At 45.9% G+C, this 18,286-nt stretch overlaps 2 protein-coding genes across 2 annotated transcripts in view; one reads left to right on the top strand and one right to left on the bottom strand.

Moving 5' to 3' along the window:
• Positions 1-17,855, bottom strand: part of LOC106814869 (adenylosuccinate lyase-like) — a 27,517-nt gene extending 9,662 nt beyond the window's left edge. Inside the window, exons 1-7 of the mRNA XM_014819242.1 lie at positions 17,628-17,855; positions 13,835-14,038; positions 8,073-8,117; positions 6,343-6,422; positions 5,270-5,441; positions 4,906-4,952; positions 3,520-3,610 (exon numbers count right to left, since the gene is read on the bottom strand). Of these exons, the coding sequence (XP_014674728.1) occupies positions 3,520-3,610; positions 4,906-4,952; positions 5,270-5,441; positions 6,343-6,422; positions 8,073-8,117; positions 13,835-14,038; positions 17,628-17,828 (840 nt within the window). The 5' untranslated portion in view covers positions 17,829-17,855. The remainder of the gene's footprint in view (positions 1-3,519; positions 3,611-4,905; positions 4,953-5,269; positions 5,442-6,342; positions 6,423-8,072; positions 8,118-13,834; positions 14,039-17,627) is intronic.
• A 168-nt stretch (positions 17,856-18,023) lies between these two features.
• Positions 18,024-18,286, top strand: part of LOC106814868 (WW domain-binding protein 11-like) — a 27,253-nt gene continuing 26,990 nt past the window's right edge. Inside the window, exon 1 of the mRNA XM_014819241.1 lies at positions 18,024-18,193. Within this exon, the coding sequence (XP_014674727.1) occupies positions 18,130-18,193 (64 nt within the window). The 5' untranslated portion in view covers positions 18,024-18,129. The remainder of the gene's footprint in view (positions 18,194-18,286) is intronic.

Here is an 18,286-nt window from a genome sequence, read left to right as displayed (position 1 = left end):
AGAGTCTTTTGAGAGTGTTATCTATTGACATATGCACTATCATATGAGTGAAGTGATGGAGCATTGCGGGAGTTAGACGCTCTACTCACGTTGACTCACGTGGAGAACGTTGTCCAGATGAAAAGTCTGGAGAAGCTTAATTCTTGCTAAAAAGATCGTTATATGGTGTTACCGAGCCTCCTTATAAGACATCTCGGCATCGGACCATGCTGGGCTGTCGTCGCTGAGAAACGGCGACGGACACCGCGCTCTACTGCTCTCCAATTTCACAACTATTTTCGCGCTATGTTATTATTAGCAATGCCATACATCCGACGGAGATTTATACGGACTAAACTTTCCTTGTTGCTCTGCCCTACGGGCACTATTTGGTTCTAGAAAAAGGCATCTTTTAATATTTTTTCGGTAAATTACCGGCCACTAGACGTGCACTTAATTTTTGCATATGCCGCCAGATAGCATGCCTCAGGTGGACCGTCTAGAAGGCATTAGATAGCGTTCGACGATGTCCAGGTCGGTAATTGCCTGACATGTCACTCATGTGGCGTATCCATGGTGACCGGTCGGTAATTTGTGTTTTGAAATGCGAATCCGACTACACTAGTATCAGCGGGTTAATTGACATATAACTTTTTATTACATAACCCTGTATAGATATAATAGCCCATCATATGAGCTGGCAAAAGTTTTCGAGTGGAAAGATAGAGCTTGAATCTGTGGTTATCTAAAGCGGCCGGCACACACTAGCTAATCGCGACGATTCTATCGCGCGAGTCGAGTGTACCCACGGAGCGATTATGAATCAAATCCGGGCGACTAAATCGCAGTGGAACATGCCTAGTCGTGATGCATGTGCACGTATACGAGCGTACGCTGCGTTGGCCTGTGCGTGCGTGAGGTTTGCCCACGTTACGACTGCGGCATTCATGCGGTGCGTGTGGCTCGTGGTTATAGTGCGTGGTGCACGTAGAGTAGGCGTGCGTACACAGTGCGTGTCATTGTGCTGCTGTGCACGTTACACGTGGCGCGCCGGTTGCGTCGTGTACTCGTAAATCGCTGTGCAAGTACACGTGGCGTTGCCGATGCGTGACATGTGTACACGTACGTGCGTGCATGGTGCTGCGTGTGCACGTACACGATTAGCGCGCCCGGCTGTGATAACCTGCCCACGGTGCGTGTGCGTGACGTGACTGTACTATACACACGTGTCGCGCGTCTACTGTGGGCGTGTGCGTGGGTGAAGTTACACGGTGGCGTGCGTGCGTGCGTGTGGTACGTACATTGCGTGTCGTTTCCGTGCGTGCGTTGGGGCGTGTGACTTAACCACAGTGCCTCTGTAATGTGCGTGCGTGCGTGTCTCGATGGTGCGTAAGTCCATAGTCTTAGGCGTAGTGTGCGTGCGTGTCTCGTGTGGAACGGTATACGTGCGTGGCATGGTTGCTGCTTGTGATGCACTGCTACACGTGCGGCACGCGTGCGGGGCGTGCGTGCACTGTGCTGCCGTGTGCACGTACACGTCGCGCGCGGTGCGTGCGTGCGTGCGTGGGCGTGTGTAGTATCACGTGCGCGCTGTGCCGTGCGGGGCGCTGCTGTGGTGACGTACCTGTGCGTTCGTGGCGTGTGTCCTATACACGTGGCGCGTCAATGGCATGCGTGCCCGTGCGTGCGTGCGTCTGCGTGGCGTCGGTGCGTGCGTGCGTGTGAACGATCTACGTGCCTGCGGCCGTGCGGTGGTATACGATGCGATGCACTGTGTAGCCGTTGTGTCTCACCTCACGTGCGCGACGTGATACGCGTGTGCCAAGTACACGTGCCGTGCCGTGACGTGCGTGGTGTAGTACACGTTCGTTCGTGGCGTGCTGCGTGCCGTGTGGCACTTTCACCGTGCGTACATGCGCTGCGTGCGCGCGTGGGGTGCGTGTGCAGCATAGCACGTGAGTGCGTGCGTGTGCCAGTACACCGTGCGTGCGAGGTCGTTATGCACATTATATGTGGGTGCGGGCGTGCTGCGACGTTCACTGGTGCGATCGCGTGCCCGTGCGTGCGTGTGTTGCGTCGCGTGTGCACTAGCTGCGTTCGTTGCCGGTGGTGCGTGCCGTGCTGTGCGTGTGCAGTACACGTGTGTGCATGTGGCGTGCGTGCGTGTGTACGTGTGGAGGTACACGTTGCGTGCATCGTGTGCGGCGTGCGTCCGGTAGCGTGGTGTGTTGCAGACAGCGTGCGTGCGTGCGTGCATGCATGTGCACGTAGACGTGCGTGCGTGCATGTGTGCGTGCGTGCGTGCGTGCATCGCTATTACATGACATGACATACTAAACATGAAACATCGCTATTACGTCAGTATCATTGAACAACTCTGATTGGCTGATGAATTGTACAATCGAGCAATTTTATTGCCGGCCCCGGACACACTTAGGCAATTAAATCGAGCGACTAAATCGGGCGACTAAATCGCCCGATAATATCAAAACGTTTGGATCTATGCGATTAAATCGGGCAACGAAATCGGGCGACTAAATTGGCGGCGATTGAGTGGACACACTAGGCGATTTCACCGGCGATTTAGTCGCTCGATTTAGTCACCCGATTTAATTGCCTAGTGTGTCCGGCCCTTAACATGAATAAAGTGTATGTTGTGTATGCGACGATTCATTTCTGTTCGATGCTTATTCAGGGCTGCTGCCCATAACTGACGCCTGACGCCTAAGGCCTTCTACTGCTGTACAACACCTAAACGGATTAACGCTCATATATAGCTACCAGGGGTTAATAATGACAAATTGTCAATTTGTCATCAGTAACCCCTGGTAGCTACGACCGGGCTCCGACAAACGGCTACGTTCATAGCGAACCCTGCAACCTATCATATCATTACTACCTCATCACTGTCACAACACTTACACACAATGACAACATAACGCGATTCAAGTAACGCAACATTACCAGACGCACAGGCAAAATGTCACTTGGACCTCACGTCTATAGTTGCATATGTGAGAAGGAACAGACGCCTGGCTATCTGGCGTCTGCTTGTCTGTTACTAACAGCCGCACATACACCAGGCACGCGAATCGCTCGATATTTTATAATCAGTTACCAGTTTCGCTTCACCAATCGATGATCGAATCTAATCAAGGACACTGAATATTCAGCTGGCACATGTATCGTTTAATTTCACCTGAACTACAACTGCGAAAGGTTTGTAACAACATCGTTCTAGCGTTCGCTGAGTACATTTCCGATTCATCCTCCAATGACACTCAACATAAGTCATGACAGAGCATTCTCAATTTGATTATAAAGCATAAAATTTTATGAATTACTGATTACATACAAGAGAGGGAGAGAAAGAGGATGAGAGAGAGGGGGAAGAGACAGACAGACAGACAGACAGACAAATAGAAAGGAAGGAGAAGATAAGATGTGATGATTATAATGGATCATCGGGACATACGTGCACTAACACACACGTGCGCACGCTCACGCATGCACGCACACACACGCACACATCACACTCACCTTGTGGATGCTAACACCAAGACTTGCGAGGACACACAGGCAGTCAAAGTCAACTTTTCTGCTGTAGGTTTGTCCACACACCTTGTACACCCTCAGATAATAGAGAGTGCATACACAATTAGAAACAAACATAAGTATCACATGCATCCACACAATTTTTACTGTGTGGATGTTTTCCCACTTGATGCATAGCACCTAGTGGCATTCTTTTTTTAACAGCAAGTCGCAGAGAGAGTCGCAGCTCGCAGTGAAATCTAGTTAGATTTTCGGTAAAATACTAGATTTTCACCGCTTAATATCCCAGTGTAGGGACAACGTAGGAACAAGCGGTTGGTTTTATATTATCAAGGAAGGACAGCTGAATAATAATACTGCAAAGAATTGTCAAAATAAAACGGGTAAAGTTTACTAATTTCACTGAAACTACAACATGGTTTTTGCATTTCACTGTTGTAGGAGGCATACAACAGTAAGCCTCCGCAAATTGTTCACCGTTGCACAATTTCGTCTCTAGGAAAAACCTTTTTTGGAATTTTTTTCCGCCGATATTCGGCACTAGAGTGCAATATTATCCTCGTTTCACTCTTTTGTGGCACTCCTAACACTAACAGTATCAAAATATCTTAGGTTTGTTGGTTGCAATTCACCATAACCCTCGTTCTAACACTGCGCCTAACCGCATGGAGCGAACATTAATTTCCATTGATTTCTGTGTTTTGATGGCTCATTTCAGAGAGTCATATCTCAGCTCCTGGATTCATACCAATTTTGAAATTAGGTGGCCATATAAGGAAAAGGCTCTAAGTTATTCATCTAAAATTCCATCAAAAATGCGTTTCTCCGCTCATTAAGGAGGCATACAACAGTAAGCCTCCGCAAATTGTTCACCGTTGCACTATTTCGTCTCTAGAAAAGGCCTTTTTTGGCATTTTTTTTTTACAGAAATTCGGCACTAGAGTGCAATAATTTGCATTATGCACGCAAGTTAGATGCCTCGTGGACGTCTAGAAAGCATTAGAAGTAAAATTGGTATTGTTGTGTATTCGTGACATTCTGTCAGGTGGCGTAGCCACAGCAACCGGTTGGTCATTTTTGTGTTTGAAATGTGTTCAGACAACTTTGCAGAAATTCGCATCATAGAGCTGGCAAAAGTTTCGAGCGGAGCATAGAGCATGAATCTGTAGTTATTTAACATGAGTAAAGTGTATGTTGTGTAAGCGAAGTAACAGTGTGAGTATTTTTAATTAATTTCTGTTCGGTGCTTATCAGGCCTGCCGCCTATGGACGCCCTCTACTGTAGTTCACCACCTTATTATGCTATTAGGACTAACATGAGCTCTGAGCGCCACCTAGCGACATATTTTTCAAACAATTGTAGGTACTTACTTTTTAAAACCAGCCATTTCGGCAACAAGTCGATCTAGCATTTCGACCTGCGGGTAAACAACAAACATAAACATCAATAAACATTCACAGCGTGGGTCCTGGTAAACTGGTAACATCACTCCTACTGCCACAGCCTCCTGCAAACACCCGATAACATCATCAAGGAATAACCAACGACAATCAATGTCATTACCACTTAGATATGCCGTGCTAAGACACTAGCAGATGAAACCTCAACGGAGTCTATAACCGATAGTTGCCATTATCACTTACATCTGCCTAGAGAGGAGCAAGCTAATGGATCTTATATAAACCAATCATGCTACTATTGGATTTGCCAGCAGGAGATTTGAGCAGACAATACCTTGTCGGAGTTATTGTCGAATAGTGCCATGAAGCTGGCTTGGGTGCCGGTGGTTCCCTTCACGCCCCTAAGCCTCAGCTCGTGCTTTACTCTCTCCATGTTGTGCAGATCCATGAGCATGTCAGAGATCCACAGGCAGGATCGCTTACCCACCGTGGTCAGCTGTGCCGGCCTGCAACCCAACCAAGGTCAGTCATCGGTCATACCCGCTCACACAGGTGCACGACATACTTTTTGTGTCACTTGCCCTTCAGGCAAGTACTCTGTAAAATGTACATGCCCGAATGACATTATAGTTGTCCATATATTTTGCAGGAATATTTTTGGAATGTCGAGTAAACAAGTGTACAACAGATAACTTCGTTTTCGGCGTTAACATTTCGTGATTTTAAATTTAAAACATTTAGTTTATGGCCAGTTGCATCATAGTTTATGCGTTTTTAAAGCAGGAGACCGTCGGGCAAGTGAGCTTGCAATGTTTACATGCCCGCCGAGATTTCTAGATGTCTCAGGCGTCGGATGCCCGGCTAATTTCGAAGACTGCAGGTGTAAGCTAGTTAGTTTACCCAGGCTGGAACATTAGCTCAGTGAGGCCATAATAAAAATATTGTTTGTTTGCCCTCACCCGACCGACCCGCCAAAAAGGGGCCGACTCAAAAGATTTTATTGATCTCTCCCATTTTTTTTTTTACAAATTGTATCACTGTACATTTCTCTGTAGGCAATACATTATATGTACCAAGCAAAACAAACATTAAACATAAAAGGTATCTCCACACAAGCATACCCGAGCATGTAGACACCATGCTGAATTTGTAAAAAGAGTTTAAAAGACCCCCTCAAAAAAAGCCTATACCAAACTTTTCAGCCTGGGTCAGGTGGGGCAAACAAATATTTTTTTAATTGTGGCCCGAGTTGTTCGTTACTGACTCAACATGATGCAGATAACCGGGAGAAAAATTCCAACCGCTAACATGTCACTTTAGCTACAATCTAAACGACAACTGTTACACGGCTGTCATCAGAATGAGTTAGGAAATAGTCGTTTCACTCGGCAGCGGCAATGCACTCACTGCAGGTGTGTGTGGCCTAAAGTTGGCAGGTCCTTATGCAGCTCTGCAAACTTCGACAGACGATGGATGCAGCGCGCGACCTGTGAAGACAGAAGAGCGTGCATCATCAAGTGTCGGGGAATCGAAGCAAAACCAGAGCAGGGTGTGAAATTAACGGGAGTCCGGAGTCAAATACTCTCTGATTTACTGCCGGACTCCCTGATTTGACATATGCAGGAGTCCGTGTGACTCCCTGAAAATTCTGCCATACTAACTAGTTCGTTCAGAGCACGGCCTCACAGAATTACCATATTTTTTCAGGTAATCCCCAAAGGAAATTTGGCAGACGTGCAACTGCATGAATCTTAAAAATAAGCACATGCGTTATTGTTAATATCTTTTTAATTTTAAACCTCCGACTGCGGACTCCCTCATTTTGCTGCGGACTCCCTCTTTTTAAGGGTAGGGAGTCCGTTGGACTCCCGTGTTCAAAAGTTAATTTCTACCCCTGCAGAGGTTGAGGACATGACAAAATAGTAGCACAAGCAAGACGACACGATGGCAACACGGGAGGTGACAATGTGGTGACAACATTGCAGCATGACAAGTAACGTGATGACAACATAGTAGCGTGAGGTGACATAGTATGTGAAGACAAAGTTGCAGCATGAGAGGTGACAATGCGAAATTAAGGTAGCAGAAGGAAAGGTGACAATGTAACAACAGCATGATAGCAGGAGAGGTGACAATGTGACAGTAGCACAGCATCATGAAAGTTGACAATGTGACATTAAGATAGCAGAAGGAAATGTGGCACCGTAACTAGAGCATGACAACCTGAGAAGTGACAATGTGACACCAAGGCATCAGAAGGAATGGTGATATAATGTAACAAAAGCATGGGAGCAGGAGAGGTGACAATGTGACAATAGCACAGCAGCATGAAAGTTGACAATGTGATGACAGCATAGCAGTATGAGATGTGACATTGTGACAAGAACTCAGCCGCATGAAAGGTGATGTGACATTAAGGTAGCAGAAGGAAATGTGACATCGTGACTAGAGCATGACAGCCTGAGAAGTGACAATGTGCCACCAATGAGGCAGAAGAAATGGTGATAATGTAACTAGAGCATGGGAGAAGGAGAGGTGACAATGTGACAATAGCACAGCAGCATGAAAGTTGACAATGTGATGACAGCATAGCAGCATGAGATGTACCATTGTGATAACAGCATAGCAGCATGAAATGTGACATTGTGATAACAGCATAGCAGCATGAAATGTGACATTGTGATAACAGCATAGCAGCATGAGATGTGACAGTGTGACAACAGTATAGCAGCACGAGTGGTGACAACAAAACAGCAAAAGGAGATGAGACAATGTGACACTAACGTAGTAGAATGAAAGATGAAATGTGACACCAACACAATAGAAGAAAATGTTATAATACGACAATAGCATAGCAGCATAGGAGGTGACAATGTGACATCGACATAACAGTATGTGAGGTGACAATGTGCAAACATGATAGAGGTGCAAATGCAATATGATAGATGCATAGTTTATTGCATAGTTAACATGGCAAATTCGTAACGTTGTAAATTCTAGAGCAACAACCTGGGCATCACTGCTAAAACATTCTCCTTCATATACAACAGCTTATATAATTAAGTGTATCGCGGCATGTGTGGCATGCACTTACAAATTATTGCGCTGCGCAAATTTACCATCCGCGCTGCACGTACCTTTGGGATAAGAATCATGAAAGCATCCCTCATGACGATCAAATCCTGCAAGAACGAATGAGGATCGCTAATGAACCAACTGTATGTAACGACACAGACGACCTCGCATCGTACGATCACACAACGGCAAACATAGGCGCAGACACGGTGGAACCAGGGGCGTGTACAGGATTTGTACCAGGGGCGTGTACAGGATTTGTACCAGGGGCGTGTACAGGATTTGTACCAGGGGCGTGTACAGGATTTGTACCAGGGGGGGTCTAACCGTAACACAAACTTGCGAGCACGCGAAGGGGGGGGCCCTTCCCCAGAAATTTTTTGAAATTAGACCCCCTTAGATGCGTTTTCTGCGCGAGCAGGGGGAGAGGGGGGGTCCGAACCCCCTGGACCCCCCCTCCCCTCCTGTACACGCCCCTGGGAACACTTTCACACTCACTGTTCACGCTGTGACTAAGAAAAGTGTAACTTGTGGAGAGATGAAAAATAATTGAAGCACCATACCTATTAACTTAGCCACCCTACCTATATATAGGGCTCTCTCTAGATGTTTTAAAGTTTGAGCCAAGACTTAAGCTACCAACGTTATATTTTAGCCACCAATGAAAAACAATATCCACTGTTTCTTTATCATATGTGCTAAGCAAGGCATAAACAGGTGATGGGTACATGGGAAAAGAGGTGTACGAAGACATTTTTAATAAAGTAATCAAGTAAAAATAAAATAATGTAGTTTAGTCTGCACAAGACTAGATTGTTTGATTTAAAGGTAAGTTTAAAATATGACCAGGTTGCGAAATTTGTTAGTACGACACTGCAATTTCAAAATTTTTTAATTGATTCACGTTTCAATTGGAATTGTGAGCAGGTAAATCATTCGACAATTGTATTCGTCAGTTAATGTAATAAAATTGCTACTGTTATTTATTTATCGCATTTTGCAAAGGTGGTAAACGCCAGCAGTAGCCCTGTATATATATATATATACATATTATACCATATATATATTTTAGACGTGTATTTTTTTCACACGCGTATATTTTAGCGTGTGAACGCTTAAATACGGAACTAAAATCCTCGTGTGAACGCAGCTTTAGACTGATGTAATCCAAACAATGAATAATGGCAGCGAGAGTTCTAGCTAGCTGGCTTCACAACTCCATATAAAATATACTGTAATACTATGTAATGACTTTTACATACAAACAAGTTATATGTGTGTGTACGCGCGCGCGTGTGTGTGTGTGTGCGTGTGCGTGTGCGTGTGTGTGTGTGCGCGCGCGTGCATGTGCGTGCATGTGCGTACGTGTTTGTATGTCTACATAATACCTGAAGGTGTGATGGAGGGTGACCATGTGGTGTCGTGTGTGCTGGTGGGGTATACACACTAGCCAGCGCCGACACGACACGTGCGCGTAGAGCCCAGCTAGCCTGACAATACGCGCCTACGCCGGCCGTGACACTCACCGGGTGGTACTCGTGGGAGCACGCGTTCGACTTTTTAAATTCAAACGCGCTGACAATAGGCGCCGAACAAGTAATAACTCCAATTACATCAAAACGCCATTAACGTGGGGGCACTATTGCTGTAGCTGAAATAATGCGGGGCAGGCGGATCAATATAGGGAAAGCTGAGAGTGGTTGGCACACTGGAGTAGAGACCGCAGCACTACACCTGCCAAGCTTGGGTTTGCCACAACGACCACGTATACCATACACGGGGGACTCTTATGTGCAGAAGATCGGGGGCACATCACCATATTGCGGTTTCAAGGAAATATGGAAAATGGACAGGCCGCTACATACTATTTAAACACATTTCCATGCGATATTTAAATAAGTTATTAACGCTTTTCTTTTGTGAGGGGTACAACTAGCGTCACGTTTAGCATAATTTTTGACTGAAATTAGAAATTAATTCCTCTACATGCAAACTCTCATTGTTCGATATTAATATGAAACAAATATATCTGCTGAGTGCTGACAGCTATACAATGGTATTAACACCTGATGGAATTCCCGGGGCTGCCTTCTAATGTGATTACGGAAGCTGTACAATTAAAGTTTATTTTCACACACTGTCACTGTGCGCTCAAGTTTTATAAATCAATAAAATGACAAAGTATAGCATTTTCAGTTTCAGTTAACATTTATGCTACATATAACCTTTTGGATTTAAACATTAGTTGAAGATTAATAACATAATATCAATTTTACTACAATCTCTTAAGCTCACAGACATAACATTTTAAAGCAAAACTATTATTATCACTGGGAAAAGTAATACTAGCATACTAACACCATTCATAATCAACAATGACAATTTAATTTTCAAATCAATTTTGTGTTTTGTAGTATCCGTGATTGATAAACAGCAGCAAAAAGTTCTTTTGTAATATGAAACTAAAATATACTATAATTAAAATTAGTAATGAAAGCTGGTGAAGAGCTTTTTTCTGATATTTGGGCTTTTCCATGAAATAAGTCTGCCTTATACAGCGGCGTTATGTTCCATCGGGAAGGGGGGGGGGCAAGAGGATAATCAATCAATCAATCCTGCCAAGTAACACAGTATAGATGTGGGAGTGGAAGTGTGGGGGTAGGCTATCATTATGTATCATGAAGAGTGTGTAATGGCAAAACACAGACAACTAATACAGGTATTTAGCTAATCAATAACCATGGCATGTGTTGCAGGTAACAGTCATCCTTTGAAATAAAGGAAGGTGTCAGAGATTATTTATGATTCACTGTTACCTATAATTCTGCATAGAAAAGCTACCGAAGTCTAGTGATTCAACTATGATAATAATATTTCATACACAATCTCAACACAAACTTGCCACCATGAACGAATAACGCTGGTCCCTATCCGTGAAGAGGATCACACCACAGGAGGCACATCACAACCTTTATCACTCCTTGGGGTGCTTCAGGTATAAAGTCGCTCCACATGGGTTCTTGGCCAGCGGCGACGGCTATAACCAACGCTTTGATGCTATAATTGCTGATTTCCCAGACAAGGTCAAGTGTGTGGACGACACATGCATGTGGTAAGAGTCTATCGAGTCAGCGTTCTTCCAAGCCTGTGATTGGTTCGACCTGTGCGCCCGCAATGGCATCACACTGAATCCGAAGAAGTTCCAGTTCGCGCAGGATACTACAGACTTTGCAGGCTTCACGATCACACCAAGCAATGTATGCCCGAGCCCCAAGTTTTTGGATCCTATCAGACACTTTCCCGTGCCCACTGACATCTCCGGCGCCAGAGGCTGGTTCGGCCTGGTTAATCAGGATGCCTACGCCTTCTCTACGATAAAGCAGATGCAGCCATTCCGTCACTTGCTGAAGCCCTCCGCACAATTCGCCAGGACAGAGGAGCTGGATAAGCTGTTCCAGCAGTCCAAGGAGGTCATTATCAACGAGATCAAAGAGGAAGTCCGCCTGTACGATCCTGACCGGGCAACATGTCTATCCACAGATTAGTCGGTGTACGGTGCCGGGTTCTTCTTGCTACAGAAATGGAGCCGAGCCGAGCTGGCCGTCAAAACTGTTAAGCGGATGATAGTAGACAAACTCAGCCCAACAGGATCCCTGGACGTAGACAAAGTCCAGAGGGCGATTCTCATGTACAGGAACACCATTGATCCCGAGAGAGAGCTTCTCCGGCAACGATTGTGTTTGGTAGACCAATTTGCGATGCCATACCGATTCCCAGGGGTCGGAACACCCCTCACGAGACCTGATGGGCCATCGCGAAACCGCTCTGGCCAAACGGCATTCCCGAGAACATGAGCGTTGGATTGAACACACCCACTGCCTACCCCCACTACATGTTGGTGCCAATGTGTACATACAGAATCTGGCAGGAAGCTACCCCAGGAGATGGGAACGCACTGGAACTGTGGTAGAGGTACGGCAACACCACCAGTATGTTGTCCGCGTGGACGGCTCAGGCAGAGTCACCCTTCGGAATCGACAGCACCTGCGGCAGTACACCCCATTCCATGGCACTCCAGCTCGGGGCATTGACGAGACGCATGGTCGGTTGTGCAGCCGTGTCAGGGCTCTTCCACTGTTCCCCCTGCGCCTCCACCCACAACACCAGTGGCAGGCCCCAGCGGGCCCTCAGGGACACAGCCCCCGTTCACCCCGGCTACTAGCATGCCACTTCCGTCGCCTGTACACGTGCCACAGCCATCACCCGCACGAGAACCACTCCCTAGCAGCCCACCCCTATCCCCGGTACATGCAGCACAGCCCACGCCCGCGCGAGAACCGCCTCCTAGCCTGCCACCACTGTCAGCGGTGCATGCGCCACAGCCCACAACCGTGCGGGAATCGCCTCGACCTGCTACTCTACGGCCTCTCAGATCGGACTCTTCGGGCTCACCGGCTACCCAGATGGACCAGTCCCACACGCTGTTGCCAGACTTCGTTCTCACAACAACCCAGGCACACAGGAGCTCATGGTGCCTCGTCGATCAGCTCGCAGAGGCAGGAATGGAGAATCTGCTGCACCGTGACACTGACTTTATTTGTTCAGTTTTATACGTACCCTTAAAACTTGTCCCTGTGGGGAGGAGATAGCTAATCAATAACCATGTCATGTGTTGCAGGTAACAGTTATCCTTTTCCAAAGTACTTCCATGGCTTGGATCCCATTTCGACATGGGGGAAGGGATCAAGTTACATTTTAGTTAGTTAGATTTAATTTGTGAAGTTGATCACAGGACCAGTGAATTCCGTGCCAGTCCAGAGCAAGGGACTATATATTGGTTAATGGACTGACTCGTATACCAACGGTCAGGACAGCAATGTTGTGTTTATCGAAATGTTATTACATGTATGTCTGTACACGTATATACGTCTGAACATGTATAACTTACAGCACTGCATGTAATCCACATTGAGCATTAGTATGTGGCATGTATCGCAGGACCCCGGTCCCGTGTAAAATTAGCAACAGATAATTAGCGCAGGGAGAAGCAGCGACATTGCACTGTTTGCTGCGCTATTCATAAGATCTGCCTGCATTGCAGATCTACTGCCAGGTATGCTGTCACTACAACTAATTCAAGTTGACAATAAAACTAGTAAGGCCAGACTTACAAGTATCATAAATGCAAAGGCAACATTTTTTGCCATTCACGTTGAATACGATCAGCAATGATCTTGATGCGAATGATTTAACCTATTTTTATTCAAACACCATGTTTTGTTTATATACTCACCAGCCTGCTTTAAGTTAACACTTTACTCTCTTAAATAGCTAAAGCAAGTACCAAAAGCTATGAACCTATAGAATTTTGCTGTGCCCACAACATTCTGTCTGGTTTTTTAAGCCATGTCAATTTACCGCAAATCTTGAATGTTTTACAGAAATAATCGAGTCCTGAGGAAAAGGTCCACTACAAAACCAAGGAATATCTTCAGGGTTTCTTCAGAGGAAAAATTAGACAAAGGATGTAATCGCCAGTTTGGGGAAAAAACGCGCATGATGGATTGAAAGGCGTGCCGTGCCGTAGGCATGCATGCAATAATATGCCAATCAATAAACGCATAAAACGGAACTCTATAAACACACATGGCAATCTAAATATGCCAGAAGCACGTGGTGATCTATTTATTTTTGGGTTGACACTATTCTGACAACGGCGGGTAAATACAGGAACATTTTCACAATGGCGATGTTAAATTTGACAACGGCGGTGCGCCACTGTGCCTCTTATGTATAAGAAACTCTGTATCTTGCAGAAACCTACTGTGTTGTCTCCAACGTAGGCTGATGTAGCTCCAAGGTGGATGATTGAAGCTGCTTTTGGGCAACACTTTGCAAATGTGTGAATGTGGGCCATGACATCATGCCTCCTCTTCTTCTCCTCCTCCATGGCTACCTCAAAGTCGATGTTTCTCAGGTTTGCCTCCATCTCTGCTATCTGCTCATCCTTTATGTCCAATCCAAGTGTCTGCAATGGAAAATGATTGTAAAAAAAACACTTTTTAAAAACTTCAAATTTCAGAAAAAAATCTTTTTATTTGTTGACATGCAGCTAACAATCATCTCCTATATGTATATATGTACTACGATGTAGAGCAGTGCCAGTGTGATTCACAATCAGAATGGGGCAACATAATCTTATAGTTATACATATATATAATGTAGTGACCCTAGGGGTGGCCGCAACTGAAGTGCTATGGTTAACACGTGTAATTTGTTTGATTTTGTAAGAGTTTTCGCTTCTACCGTAAAGGCAGATGCAGGTGATGCAGTAGCAAGAAAACCCCACAGTGAAATAATACCAAGTCCTTATATTTTCTTTATACAATTGATAACTTTATTTACCTTATATGAATAACATTGACTTAGCGTCTGTAAAATATAGCACAATATATATATATATATATATATATATATAGAATATACGTATGTAACGTTTACGTTGCTTATTTCAACTATATATATATATTTCTCGTAGCTATTCTCTATTCTAATGTCTTGTAGCCCTCGGCGTCGCGCCTCGTTGTCGCTCCTCGTCAGGTGCTGCCGCTGCTCGGCTCGTGTTGATAGAAGAGTGGCTCCTCGTACCGTCCGAGGCGGCGCTCCTCGTCAGGTGCTGCCGCTGCTCGGCTCGTGTTGATAGAAGAGTGGCTCCTCGTACCGTCCGAGGAAGCGCTCCTCAAATGTGTGGACGCGCGGTGCGGTCGATGTGTGATTAAGACTAGGGGTGTACCGGAACTTGGATCCGGCCGGAACTATCCGGCCAGATCACCAATTTTTCAGAGTTCCAGTTCCGGCTGGAACCCTTCCAAAACAGTCGGCCGGAACCGGAACTTTTTCCTAATTTCATTTCTGCTACAAGCGTCATAAAAATTAAAAGATTAGTGTCCCTCACTAAATGTAGTTGAGAGTCAATAGAGTGAACTTGCTGACAATATAGTGTTAACAACTTCACACTTTTCTGCTCAAAAAACGCTTGCCACTTGAACATTGGCTAACTAACTGAACTGAACCTAACGAATGTTAGGTGATTCATAAGATTTTCTTTCAAAATCAAATACTCTTAGAGCCACAGGAATCGCATCTGTCCGTTAGTTGAAAATAATGACTAAAACCAGGGATACTGCAACATGCAGGTTTTACCACAGAATTCGCTCGTGAATAAGATACCAGAATTATGCAAATTATGCACTGTAAGCAGCTGATTAATACACCTAACAGTAACTATACTACCCTGTAATTAGAACTTTGAGCATTGTCCTACTCGTCTAAGTGATGTGCCTGCTAATGATATTTTGTTCAGGGAACTTCAGGCCGAGTGAGTTTGCGCAATACTGGGCCCAAAACTGTCAAGTTTATTCCCAGCTAAAGTTCCGGTTCCGACCGGAACTTAAAAAGTTGGATCCGGTGCACCCCTAATTAAGACCCCCTGTATGATGTGGCATACCTTCAGGTCGGCTTTCCCCTTGCAATCAGCGATGCTCAACTGAGCTCGTAGGTGGCTTGTAGGTGATGCTTGCGACGTGGGTTGCTCTCCTGAGCTCGTGGCCAAAACAGACCAGAGTTCATGGGCGAGTCTCTGCGACGATGGCTGGCTCTTTCGGGCTCGTGGCTGAAAGCGCCCTCAGTGAATTGCTCTCTCGAGCTCGTGGCCAAAAACCGACGATCGATGTGTGTTGCTCTCTCAAGCTCGTGACCGAAAACCGACGATTCTACCGTCGGACTGTAGCTGCTTATATAGCAGCCTGCTGTGACATACGTAGGAGCCTGGCAGTACCACCCTGGCCTAACTCCTGCCCATGTGGCTCAGGTGCCTGGGCGGTGTCACCCATCCTTGTCCGGCACGTGCGCGGGTGATGCAGACCCCCTTCCATGCACTCGTCTCTGTTGCCGGGGAACTTCCTATCTCTCTTGCTAGGGAGCTTTCTATCTCTGTATTTATAACGTAGCTTACCTGTGGCTATATTGAAGTCGTGATGCTGTATGGCGTCAGCCCCAGGGCCGTACGCAGCAGGGGGGGCAGCAGGGGCAGTTGCCCCCCTAAAGATTTTCAGAGTATGCCTTTTAATGGGACAAATACTGTACACTTTTAGAAATAAAATAGAAATGTGATAAAAAAGGTTATCTTAAATCATCAAAGAAATATTACACTTTAAATAAAGAAATGTGAAATTGCGAAACTTTAGGGCACAGGGGGCATGGGGAGTACCTTTGCTCCCCTACAGAAAATTTCCTGCGTACGGCCTTGGTCAGCCCCCTGAAATCTCCACACTTACCAGGAACGTAGCTATAACCCATTTTCCTGGAGGGCAGAGCCACAGGTGGGTTATGTTCTGGAAAGGTGACCATCATTGACCATGTAACGTTTCTACATTTCTCAGGGGGGGGGGAGTACTGCCCCATTGCCCACCCCCTGCTAGTGCTATAATTACAGATCTCCAGAATGATTAAACTAATTTTGTAGGACGTGGATATTCGTCCGAGCATCAAACACCTGTTCGTATGCGCTATTCGTCCGAGCAGTTGTAAATTTTGTAAATCTTGTAATCTTGTAAGTTGTTCCTTGTAAATCTGTAATACGGCTTGACAGTATCACGCATGCACGCATGCACGCACGCACGCACAGACACACACACACACATATGTATATATATAATAACTAGACAGAGGGCACTCACGGAGAGTGCATACCTCCGCGAGCATGTAACATGTATGTGCTCGCTGGTGGCGGCTGCTGACTGACTCGCCTGCTGCTGCCTCGCCGCTCACTGGTGGCTGCTGCTGACTCGCCACTTGCTGACTCGATGCGCTATCGATCGCGCCGCCCGCTCGCTGACTCGACGCGATATCGATCGCGCGGTGGCTACACACACACACACACACACACACGCGAGCAATTGCATGACCTCCGTTTGCGCGGAGGTAAAAATAAGCACGGAAGCATCTGTGTAATAAGTGCCGTCGCTTACCTAAGATTGACAAGAATTCACAAATCAGCCAATAGATGGCGCTATGTGTCAACCGTGATCTATACACAGTTGTTCCGCCTTTATAAAATAAATGAAATGGTATTTTAATGGGATTATACTTTCAATTTTAAGGGCTTGTGCCCACTCGTAGTTTATCACGAGGTCTTTGTCACGATCTCTGTCCGAATCTCTCGCTAGACAGTCTGCAGCCGGATATACGCGCGAAGCGCGCAAACGCCGCGCAGCGGCGACANTCGCGGTTTTCCGCGTGGCCGATTGAATCATGCGATTGCAACATGGCGGTTGGCGGTTAGTTGAAGATTGTCCGCTTTGGCTTCTTGAAATTTACACTGGTGCCACAGCAAACTGAGGTATTAGTTTTAATAAGGCATACGCTGGAATACTAAAGGTGAAGGTTATATTTGATCAAAACAAGGCCAGAAATGCTTAGATGATCATTTTCTTTGAGATATACGTAAATTCGTTCGGTAGTTTTTGTACAGCTACAAGATTTTTAAATGGATGGATGTCAGGCGGCGGTGTATTGACGCTTTAGTCACGACAGCCTGGTCGGTTACGGTCATACGCCTGCTGAGCTTTGGCAAGCCACATCCACAACTTTCTCCAGTTTACAAACTTGTTCATCTCGCTAAAGTTATATGACATTTCAGGTGACGCATATCTTGCTGTTAGCGGTGACCTGTACTTCATGTATTCGAGCTCCGAGGCCATAACGAAAGATCTCTGAGCAGTAGACGAGGGATCACTACCTGACAAGGAGGCTGCCATCTTGCATGTGACCAACTTAAAAAGTTCGCGCCGGTCGCCAAGCCGAAATAGTGACGTCACATATCATCCTGTCGAATTGTGTGCTCTTTTACCACTAGATGGCGGTAAAGGTGGTTTGACTCACGGCCAATCATGTAGCAGAATATAATCAGAAGGCCAATCAAGATTCGCCTTACAACTCGCTGTAGGCTTGCCGCTTGTACAAGATCATGGTGATGTCTGTACTGTAGTGTTAATTTTCACAAACGTGTACTAGTGCAGTATTACTAGTGTTTTCATACTACTAATTGGCACCGAAAACATGGGGCGGCGGTCGATTAGCACCACGAAAAGTGGGAAGTTTATGAACCCTACTGATCAAGCTCGTAAGTAGCAGCACATCGCAAAAAATTGACATGCTGATTGCTGTCTGTACACTGTAACTCGCGCTCATAGGGTCTTATGTTCCCCAGGGTACT

This window comes from Priapulus caudatus, unplaced genomic scaffold (genome assembly GCF_000485595.1).
Source record: "Priapulus caudatus unplaced genomic scaffold, Priapulus_caudatus-5.0.1 Scaffold994, whole genome shotgun sequence".
Taxonomy (NCBI): Eukaryota; Metazoa; Priapulida; class Priapulimorpha; order Priapulimorphida; family Priapulidae; genus Priapulus; species Priapulus caudatus.
Note: the sequence above shows the minus strand (reverse complement) of the source record. Positions and strands in the feature narration are given on the sequence as shown.